This window comes from Pogona vitticeps, chromosome 3 (assembly GCF_051106095.1).
Source record: "Pogona vitticeps strain Pit_001003342236 chromosome 3, PviZW2.1, whole genome shotgun sequence".
NCBI classification, from domain to species: Eukaryota; Metazoa; Chordata; class Lepidosauria; order Squamata; family Agamidae; genus Pogona; species Pogona vitticeps.
Window position 1 is genome coordinate 205,015,208 of NC_135785.1, and position 14,145 is coordinate 205,029,352.

A 14,145-nucleotide genomic window follows, 5' to 3' on the forward strand; every position below is an offset into this window, starting at 1 on the left:
ATATCTTTCTTTTTCAATATGACAGAAAAATTGTTAGACTTAACAGTTTGCCTATCTTTGTTCTTTTTCAAGGTCCCCCTTCCTCCAAATGGGCAAATGCCAAATTATGGACTTCTGCCTGCACCCCAGTTTCCTCCCATCACTCAACCTGTGATACAGCCTTCACCTCAGGTGCAGCAGTCTTTCCAACCTTCTTTTCCAGCACAAAGTGAACAACATATACAGAAAACACATCAACAGGTAAGCAGTTCCTAATATTACAGTAGTTGACCAGAATCTTGTTGCATATATACACATGTGTAACTTGAAGTTGTGGAAGTGGTTGTGAAATTCACACAAAGGCAGAAGTCAGATCCAGCAATCGGTTCCACAAGGCCAGTTGCACAACTGGTTGCTTAGTCAGATGTGCAGACTGCATGGGTGCAATTATAACATATACAGGTATGAGCACTACTGAATCAGGCCAAGGGCACATCTAGCCCATCATCCTGGCCCACCAGATGCCTCTGGGAGCACACGAGACAACTAGATACCTGTCTCCTGATACCCCTTCCCTGCATCTAGCATTTTGATGTACCTTCCTTTTAGGCATGGAGATTATACATCCCCATCATAGCTTGTAACCTGCAATGGACTTTTCCTCCAGAAATCTGTCCAATTCTCTTTTACAGGCATCTAGACCAGATGCCATCACCACATCCTGTGGTAAGGAGTTCCACAGACTAACAACACACTGGGTAAAGAAATATTTTCTTTTGTCTGTTCTCACTCCCAATACTCAGTTTGAGTGGATGTCCCTCGTTCTGTTATTGCGTGAGAAGGAAAAGAGCTTTCCTCTATCCACTTTATCCACCCCTTGCATAATTTTATACGTCTCAGTTGTGTACCCCGCTGACTTTTCTCTAGACTAAATTCTATGTGAATTTCCAGTAATGCAGTAATATTTCAGCCATTTATTTTAAACTTCATTCTATATGTTGCTTCCACAGACAGAGACTGCAGGTGCCATTCACAAAAGTTCCTTAGTGCATGCTTTTGTCAACACTTAAAAAAATAGCACTAGTTAATCTGAATGTGTTTGTCAGATTGAGCTTCTGTATAGGTTAGAATGACTATTTTATCTTGTTTTTTGCTGAATGTGATTGGGTAGAAACTGGTGAGTCACAGACAACAGATCTGCTTAGAAATGCAATATTTTAGTCACTTAAAGGAAGTTGCACAAGTATATTTAACTGAAATTATATATAGACTAATAACTGAAATGCGAGAGTTTAGACTAAGATTTACTACTAAGGATAGTAGGTAAACTGTCTAAAATATATTTTCGTAAAGTTTTACTAATAATACAGAGATGCAAAAATTGAACATATGAGGCTTACATGTAGGTGCATATTGAGTTGTAATGTAAACAGCAGTGGTGTAAAAACTGCTTATCTAATATTGAAGTTGAAGCTAATAAAAATGAATAAGAATACTGATGCTTTTTTTTTAAGGAAATGGAGGTGGATCAGCCTCCTGTTCAGGAAGGAAGGAGGCATGAGAACAGAAAGTCGAGGTCTAGATCTGCTTCAAGGTACGAAATACAAATAATCTGTTGTTATTTAGTCATTAAGCCGTGTCCAACTCTTCGTGACCAGAGCACACCAGGCCCTCCTGTCTTCCACTGGCTCCCGGAGTTGGAGCACCATAATTCAAAAGCATCAATTCTTCGGTGGTCAGCCTTCTTTATGGTCCAGCTCTCACTTCCATACTTCACTACTGGAAAAACCACAGCTTTGACTATGTGGTATCATCTGCATATCTAAGGTTATTGATATTTCTTCTGGCAGTCTTAATTCCAGCTTGGGATTCATCCAGTCCTGCCTTTCACATGATGCATATAAGTTAAATAAGCAGGAGACAATATACAGCCTTGTTGTACTCCTTTCCCAATTTTGAAGCAATCAGTTGTTCCATATCCAGTTCTAACTGTTGCTTCCTGTCTCACATATAGATTTCTCAAGAGATAGATAAGGTGGTCAGGCACTCCCATTTCTTTTAAGAACTTGCGATAGTTTGCTGTGGTCCACACAGTCAAAGGCTTTTGCGTAGTCAATGAAGCAGAAGTAGACATTTTTCTGGAACTCTCTGGCATTCTGCGTAATCTAGCGCATGTTAGCAATTTGGTCTCTAGTTCCTCTGCCCCTTCGAAATCCAGTTTGTACTTTTGGGAGTTCTCTGTCCATATACTGCTGAAGTCTACCTTGGAGCATTGGTAGTTGGTGCATAAACTTGGATTACTGTGATGTTGAAAGGTCTGCCTTGGATTCGTATTGAAATCATTCTATCATTTTTAAGATTGTATCCCAGTATAGCTTTTCCCACTCTTTTGTTGACTATCAGGGCTACTCAATTTCTTCTACTGGATTTTTGCCCACAATAGTAGATACGATAATCGTCAGAATTGAATTTGCCCATTCCCGTCCATTTTAGTTCACTGACCCCCAAGATGTCAATGTTTATTCTTGCCATCTTCTGTTTGACCACATCCAGCTTCCCAAGGTTCATAGATCTTACATTCCAGGTTCCTATGCAGTATTTTTCTTTGCAGCATCAGAATTTCCTTTCACTTCCGGGCACATCCACAGCTGAGCATCCTTTTGGTTTTGGCCCAACCATTTCATTAATTCTGGAGCTACTTGTACTTGTCCTCCACTCTTCCTCAGTAGTACGTTGGATGCCTTCTGACCTGAGGGGCTCATCTTCCAGCATCATATCGTTTAGCCTTTTGTTTTTGTCCATGGAGTTTTCTTGGCAAAGATACTGGAGTGGCTTGCCAGTTCCTGCTCCAGGTGGATCGTGTTTAGTCAGAACTCTCCATTATGACCTGTCTGTCTTGGGTGTCCCTGCACGGCATAGCCCATAGCTTCTCTGAATTACTTAAGCCCCTTCGCCACGACAAAGCAGCAATCCGTGAGGGGGACAAATAATCTACACATTGAATATTTTTTGATAGATGCTAAAATGCATCTAACAGAACTATAATGTGAAAATTAATGAAAGTCCTTTTTGACTATTCAAGAAAAGAAAAGTGGTTGTTGTGGGTTTTTCGGGCTTCTTGGCCGTGTTCTGAAAGTGGTTCTTCCTAACGTTTCGCCAGTCTCTGTGGCCGGCATCTTCAGAGCACAGTTTGCTGTCCTCTGAAGATGCCGGCCACAGAGACTGGTGAAACATTAGGAAGAACCACTTTCAGAACACGGCCAAGAAGCCCAAAAAACCCACAACAACCATTAGATCTCGGCCGTGAAAGCCTTCGCGAATACAAAAAGAAAAGTGGTTTCGTGATTATAGTGCTGGACTAGGACTCAGGAGACCTGGGTTTGAATACCTGCTTGACTATGGAAACTACCTGGGGGAAGTGGAATTAGCAAAATTATTCCTTAAATGTCTTGTTTACCTTGAAAGTCCTATTAAGGTTGCTATAAGTTAGCTCCACTTTGATGGAACATAACATATAACAGGTAGTTTTATTTTACCATTCATAAAATGTGTACACCCATGAAAGAATCATGTATATTGTATGATGTCAGTATTTTAAGCCTTACATCATGTCATTGTATTTGGTTCACTATAGTAGAGCTAGTTAGATCTACACAAGTGTATTTTCTCCATGAAATGCGGAAGGTTATTGGATATGTGAGGGCAGAGAAATTTTATCCCCTTTTTAAAAAAAGGAATGAAGCTGCCTAGAATTTGCTACAAGTCTCAGAGTAGAAAAGAGAAATTGCATAGTAATTGTCAAATACCGGACGTAATGGAGAAGCCATACTGGTAGGGTATATGTCTTAATCTTATAATGTTTTTCAGATTTGGGAGTGGATAGGATTTAGTGACAGCAAGTAAGCTGCATCTCATTGCAAAATGTGTGCAGTATTTACCAACATCTCAAAATTTTTGTTTAATACCAGGTCTCCTAAAAGAAGAAGATCACGCTCTGGATCTCGGAATCGAAGATCGCGCCATCGTCGTTCCCGTTCTCGATCTCGGGATAGGCGACGTCATTCTCCTAGAACACGGTCCCAGGAAAGGCGGGAAAGAGAGAGAGAAAGAGAGAGAAGAGGGAAAGGTCTTCCCCCAATCAAACCAGAAACTGTTAGTGGTTAGTATTGCTTTTTTCTTTCCTAAGAAGTATAGAAAGTATGAACACAAACTGTTTTTGATATTTGCTTTCTTGCTTCAATGTGCATCTGATGAATTGTGGGCAACTGGTTCTTTAATTCAATACAATCTACGTGATAATGAGCAACTGGTGCTTTAATTCATAAGATTTAAGATAGTCTTGTCACACTACCACTACAAATATTGCTAGTCTGCAGTGTTATACTCATTTGCTATAAGAGGGTCATGTCTTCTGAGTAAAAAAAATGGCTAAGAATCCAAGTTCTGTTCTTCTTGGTCAGCTTGCTCAGCTTCTGCTATGAAAGGGAAATCTTAGAATGGAACCAAAAGGAAGAACTGGTTGCTCTATGTTCCTTTTGTTAGTCACTCACATGGAAATAATTCTTGATTCCTTTTTACCTTCTCCATCTATTTTTTAGTCATAGCCATTGAGCACAGAGGGTTGGATGCTGATCACTTCATGTATGCTGAAATTATATGCAGGCAGTTGTGAAATAGTTTTATTTTGTTGGTAGTCACTGTTGTCATATTTTAGCAGTGGGCAGCAGAATTATCTGAAAATTTATTGGCAGTGGTGTGATAATATGAAGCATCTATTTTTTTAAAAAAAAACTAAAAGAAGTGGGCCAAGGATTTGCAATTCTGTCTGCAGTGACCATGACAAACTAATCCTGCTCCTCAGTTTGGAAATTTGAGACCTCTTTATGTGTAAATGGAATTTTCATGGCCATTGCAACTAGGTCAGCCACTGTGATGGATATATAGTACAGTGGTGCCCCGTATAGCGAGGTTAATCCGTTCCGGATTAACCTTCACTATACGAAAACATCCCTGTGCGGGTAAGCAAAGCCTATTGGAACGCATTAAACGTAGTTTAATGCGTTCCAATAAGCGTGGAAACTTACCCCTCTAGCGATGTTTTCGCTCCGGCGGCCATTTTGGAGCCGCCGATCAGCTGATCGGCGGCTCCAAAATGGCCGCCGCATGACCCGAAATGGCCCCTATCAGTGTTTTCGCGCCCTCCCCTTGCTTACGGAGGTCGCGAAAACGCTGCGGGGGGGGCATTTCGGGTCATGCGGCGGCCATTTTGGAGCTGCCGATCAGCTGTTCGGCGGCTCCAAAATGGCCGCCGGAGGCCCCAATCGTCGCAAAGCGAGTGCGGCGATTGGGGCTGATCCGTATAGCGATCCCCAAAAAGGGATCGCTATACGGATTCTTCGTTAAATGGTGCGCTCGTTAAGCGAGGCACCACTGTATTCTTTAGAGTTGGGAAAAGGTTTGATGCTAGAAACCAAAGGTGGCTTTTAGTGAGATGAAGTTGTTCTGTAACTTGACCATTCTGGCTGCAGACCACTGGAAGCTATAATTTAAAAAGTATGAATGAATGAATTTATTTATTATGGTCGGGTGACCAGCTCATAAAACATATGATGTAGCTAATATATACAAAATACAGTTTAAAAATATACAATCAATTCATAAAACATATTATGTGGCTAAAATGTACAAACTGCAATTTAAAAATGTACAATCAATTCATAAAACATATTATGTGGTTAAAATATACAAAATGCAATTTAAAAAGTGTACAGCCAGTTCATAAAGCATATGGTTAAAATATACAAAATGTAATTTTAAAAGTGTACAACAAATAATTAATTGTGTTTAAAAAGTAACTTTTCCAAGCTTCACTGTGTTAAATATTAAGATAATAGTTAAGTGTTAATATAATAGTTAAGTATCTATTCGAATGCCAATTTCCATTGATTTGCCTTGGCACATCCAAGTGAAGTGCTTCAATGCTCAAGCTCTGCAAGTGGCATCAATATTTACTCAGTATATTTGGAGTAGATGTATGTCCTATAGAGTTGTTAGTAAAGCTTGTGTACTCCACAGAGATCCACTCCTTCTCCATTATCACCTACATTTTGGCAAAAGTGACTGTCTGAAGATGGAGAAGTTGCTGTCTCTATAACCTCTATACAAGCCAGAGTACAGAAGAAGTAACAGTGGTAGTAACAAAACTGCCAAGTACACTTGAGGTGGTGTTTATTTTTAATATTTTAGACAGTTTAATTTCTCCCCCCCCCCTTTAGTTTGTAGCACAACACTTTGGATAGGACAACTGGACAAACGAGCAACACAGCAGGATGTTGGGGGTCTTCTGGAAGAGTTTGGTCCTATTGAATCTATAAATGTGAGTATGAAACACCATGAAGTGAGTATGAAACACCAGAAAGTAAGGAGTGATAAAAAGCTATCCAGCTGTTTGAAGTAGAGTTTTTGACCGAGTTAAGCACAATGAGTTTACTGCAACATAAATAAATTTCTATTTAAAATCTGTTTAGAATGTATTTCTTAAAGTGTTATTTTGGACAAAGCAGTTTAGATTTGTACTTAAGAGAAATTGAAGTTAATTTTTTTGCATACTAGTGTCTGAGTTCTCTTAGCACTTTTGAAAATAACAAAATGATTTGAAAATACTAAAAATAAGCAGTTCTCAGCTTTACAGTCTGCAGAGGTGGTAATCTTTCTCCTCTTATTTTGTATTAGATCAACATTAATTTTGCTCCCTCAAATTGTTTTGAAAAATTGATGGTAATGTCTGTTTGTTAAATAGTAGCCCAATATTTTTGAATACAGATGATACCACCAAGAGGATGTGCCTATATTGTAATGGTGCAGAGACAAGATGCAAACCGTGCCCTGCAGAAACTGAGTCGTGGTAACTTCAAAGTGAATCAGAAATCCATAAAGGTATTATAATGCTAGATCCGTACAGGGTTTATAATGTAAATTAAACTAACAGTAAGCAATGCACCTAGAATAGTTTTTCAAAAAAAGATATATAAAGTCTTTTAGTTTGGTTGACATGAGATGAGTGAAGTGGTATAACATTTTGAAAATACGAAATATTGTTCCCTTTTTTATTGTTTTAAATTTAGATAATTATCTCATGATGCTTACATGTAAAATATACAGTATACAAAATATAACCACTTGGGAAGTCTTCAATTGGAAAAAAATAGCGTAATGAGGTTAATTAGGCATTATGTTTTTTAATCATTACAATAGTATTAGTACAGTGTTGCTGAAAACTATTTACAAGGATAAATAGAAGCTTGGGCTCCGTTTAAGGGAAGAAGTGCTGAACTGTACCCGGATCACTCACTGTGCAGCTCAGTGGAGTCCATTCTTTCTGCCTTCAGTATACTGCATGTTAATATAGGATTTGAAGGTACCAAAATGAATTTAAATATCTGTGGCCCACAGTTAGCTATGTATTAGTTCAAGTGTCTTCGGTGCTGATACTTCTGAGCTGACTGAAGTCTGCTTAAAAATGCTTCTACATGTTTGTTGCTCCGTACAACAAGCCATTTGATTTATTTATCCTTTCAATATGTGGATGAGCATTCATTCTGTTTTTCCTCATAGAGCTTGTAAAAGAATTGTTTGGTCTCAGTGTGGATGCTGTGTAGATACTGATCTGTGTATACACAAGAGGATATCAAAAAGGAAGAGGTGCATATAAGTGATAATTCGTGGGGTTTGCACATAGCAGTTGTACAGTATGATGTATAGTAGCTCTAAAACAGCTTTTTAAAATAATCTTTCATAAGTACATATGTAGTTACTTGGAAATTCCCCTTTGTATATAATATTTTCTTATTTTGTGAATCTTAGATTACATTGCAGTAAATTGTATAATCAACTAATAAGTATATTGCTATTTTTCTTTAGATTGCATGGGCTTTAAATAAAGGAATTAAACCAGACTATAAACAGTATTGGGATGTAGAACTGGGTGTTACTTACATACCATGGGCTAAAGTTAAGCCTGAAGATTTGGAAAGCTTCTGTGAAGGAGGGATGCTAGATAACGAAACACTTAGTCCTGGTAAGCGGTATCTTCAAATAACTTACATTTAAAGAAAAGTGTTGTTATGTGTGAAATATAGAAGTTCAGCAATTTTGCTCTGCTTGGTTTGGTACACTACTACCCATTACTAAACCACAGATTGTAGTTTTTAAGGAAGAAATGGGATCCCTAGTGTATGGCGCCCAGTTTGTAGAATCATAGAATAATGGAATTGGAAGGTGCCTATAAGGCCATTGAGTCCAAACCCCTGCTCAATGCAGGAATCCATATCAAAGTATAGCTGACAGATGGTTGTATGATTTTTCTCGTCAGTGCCTCCAGGGTTGGAACTCTCACCACCTTCCAAGATTGTTGGTTCCATTGTTGTACAGTACTTCTTTTGACAGTTAGGAATTTTTTCCTGATATTTAACCAAAATCTGGCTTTCTGTAATTTGAACCCATCATTTTGTGTCCTACACTCTGGAATGTATGAAAACAAATTCCACCATTTCTCTGTATGACATTCAAGTATATGAAGATTGCTATCATAGCTCCCCTACGTCTTTTTTTCTCAAGGCTGCTAAATCATTCTCAGTTCTTCCAGTCTTTCCTCATCGAACCACTAATCATCCTTGTCGCCCTCTTCTTTCCTTGTTCCAGTTTGTCTGCCTCCCTTTTAAAAAGTGTCCAGAACTGGGCACAGTACTCAAGAGGAGGCCTCACCAGAGCCAAATAGAGGGCAATTGGTGCTTCATGGGATTTGGAGACTATGCTTCTGTTAATGCAGTCTAAAATATCATTTGCCCTTTTGCAGCAGCTTTGCGTTGTTAGCTATTCCACCTAATTTTGCGTCATCTACAGATTTGATAACATTCACTGCACGCATACCCATCCAAGTCATTCATAAACATGTTGAAGAACACTGGACTCAGGACTGAGCCATTTGTTACCCCACTTGTTGCCTTCTCCCAGTTTGAGAAGTAGCCATTGATGAGCATTCTCTGAGTATGATTTTGTAACCAACTGTGTAGCCACCCTATAGTTGCGCTATCTAACCCACACCTAGTTAGCTTCTAATCCGAGTATTGTGGGACACTTTACAAAAGGGATTAAAGTTAGATTATTATGTCTACAGCATTACCACTGTTGTCCAGAGAGATTACCCAGTCAAAAAGTGAGATAAGATTAGTCTGGCAGGTTTTGTTCTTGACAAAACCATGCTGGTTTCTAGTTGTTATTGCGTTGTTTTCAAGGTACCTGAAGAGTGACCTCTTTATAATCTGCTCCAGAATTTTCCTTCTTGCTGTTTTCCACCTCCAGTGCCTCCCTTGGCTGCTACTGTCTGAGAGTTCTGTCTCTGTACTTCATCTTCTTTTATACCTTCAAGTGTGGCTACTCACTGCTCCAAGGTGAAGATAATGTAAAAACCTGTAATGAATCCAGACAGAAAAAAGTAACAGCCACTGAAAGGAGCTTCATGTCTACATGAACATATCTAACATTTGGAGAACAGATATAGGAGCCTCTAAGTCATATGAAATTGTGGACATGATAGTGGTTTATTATGTCACACCTGAAACCTTAAAAGGGAGATAGAGAAATTTTACTGTGCCTCCTACAATACTAGAATGTGAACTGATAAAATTGATTGGTAATAGATTGAGAATTCACAAAGGAAAGCATTTGTCTCACTGCATGATTAATTTCTGGAATTTGCAGGATATCAAAACTAAATCCCTATACTAGACATCGAATATTTGTATTCATATCCCTAAGAATACGAATATGAATGTTGGCACCACAGGGGCCTGGAAAGTCCAGTCCCTTCCCCCGAACCAGCAGGTCCCATTACTGGTTGCTGTGTGGGGCCGGCATTATTCCCATTGCACCAGTCATGGAAGTGGTCTGGCCCGCATTTCTCCACCTCCCTGCCCAGCCAATCACTCTGGCAAGGAGTCTCTTTGCTCAGTTGCTGAGTGGTGAGCTGCATGGAGAGGCAGGGAAGCACCGTCTGGGCTACTTCTGCAATTGGTGTGACAGGAACAACTTTGGCTGTGCACACCACATGGTGACTAGTAATTGGACCTACCATTTCAGGGGAGGAGGGAGACTGAACTTTCTAGGCACCTGTGATGCCAATATTCATATATCCCATGTCTACTGAATACAATAGTTGGAACTAATAACTGGATAATAATAATAAATTCAAACTGTGCTTAATAGCCTTTGGCAATGGCCCACATTTGTGCTTTCTGGATGTATCTGACTAATCATGATTGTAATGATGTTGTTCCTAGACAAATTTATCTTTTGATTCTTAAAATCTTTGGTGGGAAAGCTGTGTTAGATTATTAACTCACTGTTTAAATGACTTCATAAATGTTCCCATTAATTTGAGAAAAGTATAACATATTACTTAATATATGCTGTTGGGCAAGACTGTAGTTTTGCATGCAGAATGCTACCGGTTGAATGTGTGGCATTTTCAGATATTCTACAGTGCATCTTTGCAAGGCATATTCCTTATGAAACCCTAGAAAACTGCTTCTAGCAATGTGGACCAGTGGTTCTTAACCTTTTCTTTACCATGGAGCCCCTTTAAAAATACTTTGTTGCCACAGACCACCAAGACTTAACTCAAAATTTAAAACCCTGAAGTGCATCAAATATTTATTTAAAGTTTCTTGTAAAGGGTCTCATCGGCAATTGTTCCTTGCTATAATGGCAACACTTTTTAAGATGACTGGAAGAAGCTTCATTTTGTTTTGAACAGGATGCACCCTCATCAACAGCATTAGTTATTTTACATTTCAAATTCAGCCAGCAATCCATTCTGAGACTTAGCCAAAATGTATTGTTGTGAAATATGCTGCGATATCAAAAAGTCACTTTACCTGACAATAACCAAATAGTTTTATTAGCAGAAATTGAAGAAGAAACACGATCACAAAGTCTGTCCTAACACCCACTCACATGGACGCTGAATCTTCCCGCGGCTTCTGACTGTCTGTGCAGTAGCAAGAAATGTCATGTGCTGTCTCTCAGCCACTCACCGTGTGCAGAAATATCAGTTGCATGCTGTCAAACAGTTATTTTCATAACCAGTTTTTTACTTTTGTTTGTTTTTAATGGAGGCGGTAGGTTAGAAAAGCCAAGTTTTACACAGACAATCAAGGGAAATTAAAATTTTATTCTACGCTTCGTTTTCTTGCTTGCTTTCTGGAGCCTTGTGGCACAGTGGTTGAACTGCTGTTCTGCAGCCCAAACTGTACTCATGACCCGAGGTTCAATCCCAGGTAGCCAGCTCAAGGTTAACTTAGCCTTCTATCCTTCCGAGGTTGGTAAAATGAGTACCCAGCTTGCTTGGGGGGCAGTGTGTAGCCTGCATAATTAACTTGTAAACTGCTCAGAGAGTGCTTTAAGTGCTATGGGGTGGGGTATATAAGCAGCACATTTTTTTCCTTTCATTCATTCATTCAGTTTGAACTGTAGAATATCATAACTGTTTTTCAAGCCTTCACGGACCCCCTGTGAAGACATTGGGGGCCCACAGACCACAGGTTAAGAACCTATAATGTACACAGTACTGAGCTGGATGAGCCATTTAACAGAAGCAGAAGTAGTTCAGTGTATAGCAGGTTCATGAGTGCTTATCATTAGTATTTTAATTTGGTGATGTAACTTAAGGGTAAATATATGTGACATTGACATGAGATTTCTTTCCTAAACTAATTGAGATCTGATTTAGCACATTGGTATGCATTTTGTAAACAAAACTTTTAAAAGGTTGTGTTAATTTTGCAGGTGTAAAACATTACTTCATTTGTCAAAATTAAATACTTGACATAGGTATAGATAGTGAGATGTGTTTTGCAGATTTAATATTGTGTTCACATAAATTAAGAGCCTTATTGAAATACAGTGGTGCCTCGCATTGCGACGTTAATTTGTTCCGCAAAAATCGCTGCAGAATGAAAACGAGGAATCCATCCCTAAACACAGTGGGCGGCCATGTTTTTTTTCCCGGCGGCCATTTTGAAACTGCTGATCAGCTGTGCGAAAATGGGGGCTTTGCGATGATTCCTTCTCTGCGATCATCGCAAAGCGAATTTTCCCCATAGAGAACATCGCAAAGCGATTGCTTTTGCAATCGCAAAAACAGCGTCACAAAGCGATTTCTTTGTTAAATGGAGCAATCACTATGCGAGGCACCACTGTACTTAAGTGCTTTCAAGTATGTCAAATAGCGTACACTTATCTTATTTTGATTTTAAAGAAAAGTAAAATCACTCTAAGAATTTATTGAAAGATCACTTTTTTTAACAAATATCAATACTTACTGATTTTGGTATGCTTGAAGAGTTATGTTTGTAAGCATATGAGTTTTCTATGTTGTCACCTGAGAAGTTGATTACATCTTCAGGCTGGATTCATACTTTGTGTTCTGCAAATAAAGTTCTGCTTCTCTCCATGGAAAGCATTTGATTTACAGGAGGGAACTCACAGAATGGATGGGTGACTATTTAAAACGTCAGGTACAGCTGCTTGCACTTTCAGAAATCTTTTCTGGAGTGTCTCTTAGCTCTCTGGAACAGATTTTCTGGGTGGCAGCTTGGTGGCAAGTAGCAGCAGAAGGCATGGGGAATGTTAAGATATCTAAATTTAGAACTGCTGAGTAACAGGATTATGGAACTTATTATTTTGAAGAAAGCTCTACTAGCAATGGATCAAAAAGCATTCTCTTGAAACAGGAGGATACATTAACCACATATAGATTGGTGCATCTTTTTTAAAAAATAATTTTTATTGACAAAAAATATTTTTAAATTAAATAAATTATCAAGCATATCATCAGTATAATATTGGGCAGGTTTTAAATTGAGTTTAAATATTGTACATTCCTTCAGTTGGTATTCATATGTTTCTTGTAGAATGGAGAGGAATTCCAAAAAAATCGGAAAACCAAGTTGCACAGAATGGAGGTGCAGGAGGTGCCGACACCGCACATAATGAACAAACATCACCTGCAACGAAAAACTTGTCAGTTCAAATGCCTGTTCCTATGCCTACACCAATAACAGTGCCTCCACCACAGGTAATTTTTTTAAACCATTCTGGTTTCTCTTGTTGGATATCTTCAAATGGAAATACTGGTCACCTTGTTAGTCAGATTTGAAGCACAATTTCAAACTTAATTTATGTGCAAATAATAATACAATGAGGTAGTTGTTATTATTATAGCCGCCTAGAGTGGTCCGGTGGGCCAGATAGGCGGGGTATAAATAAAATAAAATAAATAAATAAATAAATATTACAGATTTTTTAAAATGGTGAAAATTACTTTTAAAATGCCATCACATCAGTTGACAGTTAAGGACCATTATTCCTGAGCAGTTAAAGAACCTAGGTTAAAATCCTATGAGCCCCACCTTTGCTTAGTTGCCTTCTCTCTTCTTTGTTTTTTCTTTATTTTATACTGGTTCCTTTCTCTTTTCATCTCAGTCCTCATTCAGATTACCTGAAAAATGTAGCTTCCGGAATCAGCCAGCCAGCTGTCTACAATTAACTGTTTGTGGGGTTCTTCTCCTCCCCTATGAGGAGTCATTAAAACCTCTCTATATAATAAATCTTTTTCCACATAATACCTCTCTGTTGGAACATGAGGTCATCACCCTCAAAGGCATAAGTTCGGACTCTGTATTTCTGCCGATGGTTAGAGTAGCATTGAATTACCATGGGTGGTCTGGTATGTGGAAAGTAGCTGTTTCAGATCAAATCCCAGCTCCTTGTCTGGTTGGTTTAGATCTAGCCAAGCATGTGCAGAGTGTTTTAATGGTAACCCGCTTTCAGGGGATGCAGATTGAAGCCACTGAGGAAAGCGCTGAAACTCTTGTTGAAAGACCCATTTTAGGGGGAAATTCTGAAATGAGGGAGACAGCTGATTTAGTGCTAATGAGAAATCCTAAGAGTTCTTCCTTTATTAGGGAACAAAAAAATGATACCTTAACTGATTGCTTTGAAAACGTTAAGGAGAATCCCATTCCACTGACCCCTGAACATCCAGAGCAGTATTGTGTGGAAAAAGATTTATTGTATAGAAAGGTTTAATGACTCCTCTTAGGAGAG

The 14,145-nt window shown here is 38.8% G+C and overlaps 1 protein-coding gene across 3 annotated transcripts in view; it reads left to right on the forward strand.

Moving 5' to 3' along the window:
• The window catches only part of SCAF4 (SR-related CTD associated factor 4), a 79,208-nt gene that overhangs the window by 40,607 nt on the left and 24,456 nt on the right, over positions 1–14,145 (forward strand). For 2 of the 3 annotated variants that reach the window (XM_020796235.3, XM_078388938.1), the window contains exons 10-17: positions 73–240; positions 672–737; positions 1,494–1,573; positions 3,948–4,138; positions 6,255–6,355; positions 6,802–6,915; positions 7,900–8,056; positions 12,951–13,114. In XM_020796235.3, coding sequence (XP_020651894.3) covers positions 73–240; positions 672–737; positions 1,494–1,573; positions 3,948–4,138; positions 6,255–6,355; positions 6,802–6,915; positions 7,900–8,056; positions 12,951–13,114 — 1,041 coding nt within the window. The remainder of the gene's footprint in view (positions 1–72; positions 241–671; positions 738–1,493; positions 1,574–3,947; positions 4,139–6,254; positions 6,356–6,801; positions 6,916–7,899; positions 8,057–12,950; positions 13,115–14,145) is intronic. The other variant, XM_020796236.3, reaches the window with a different exon arrangement.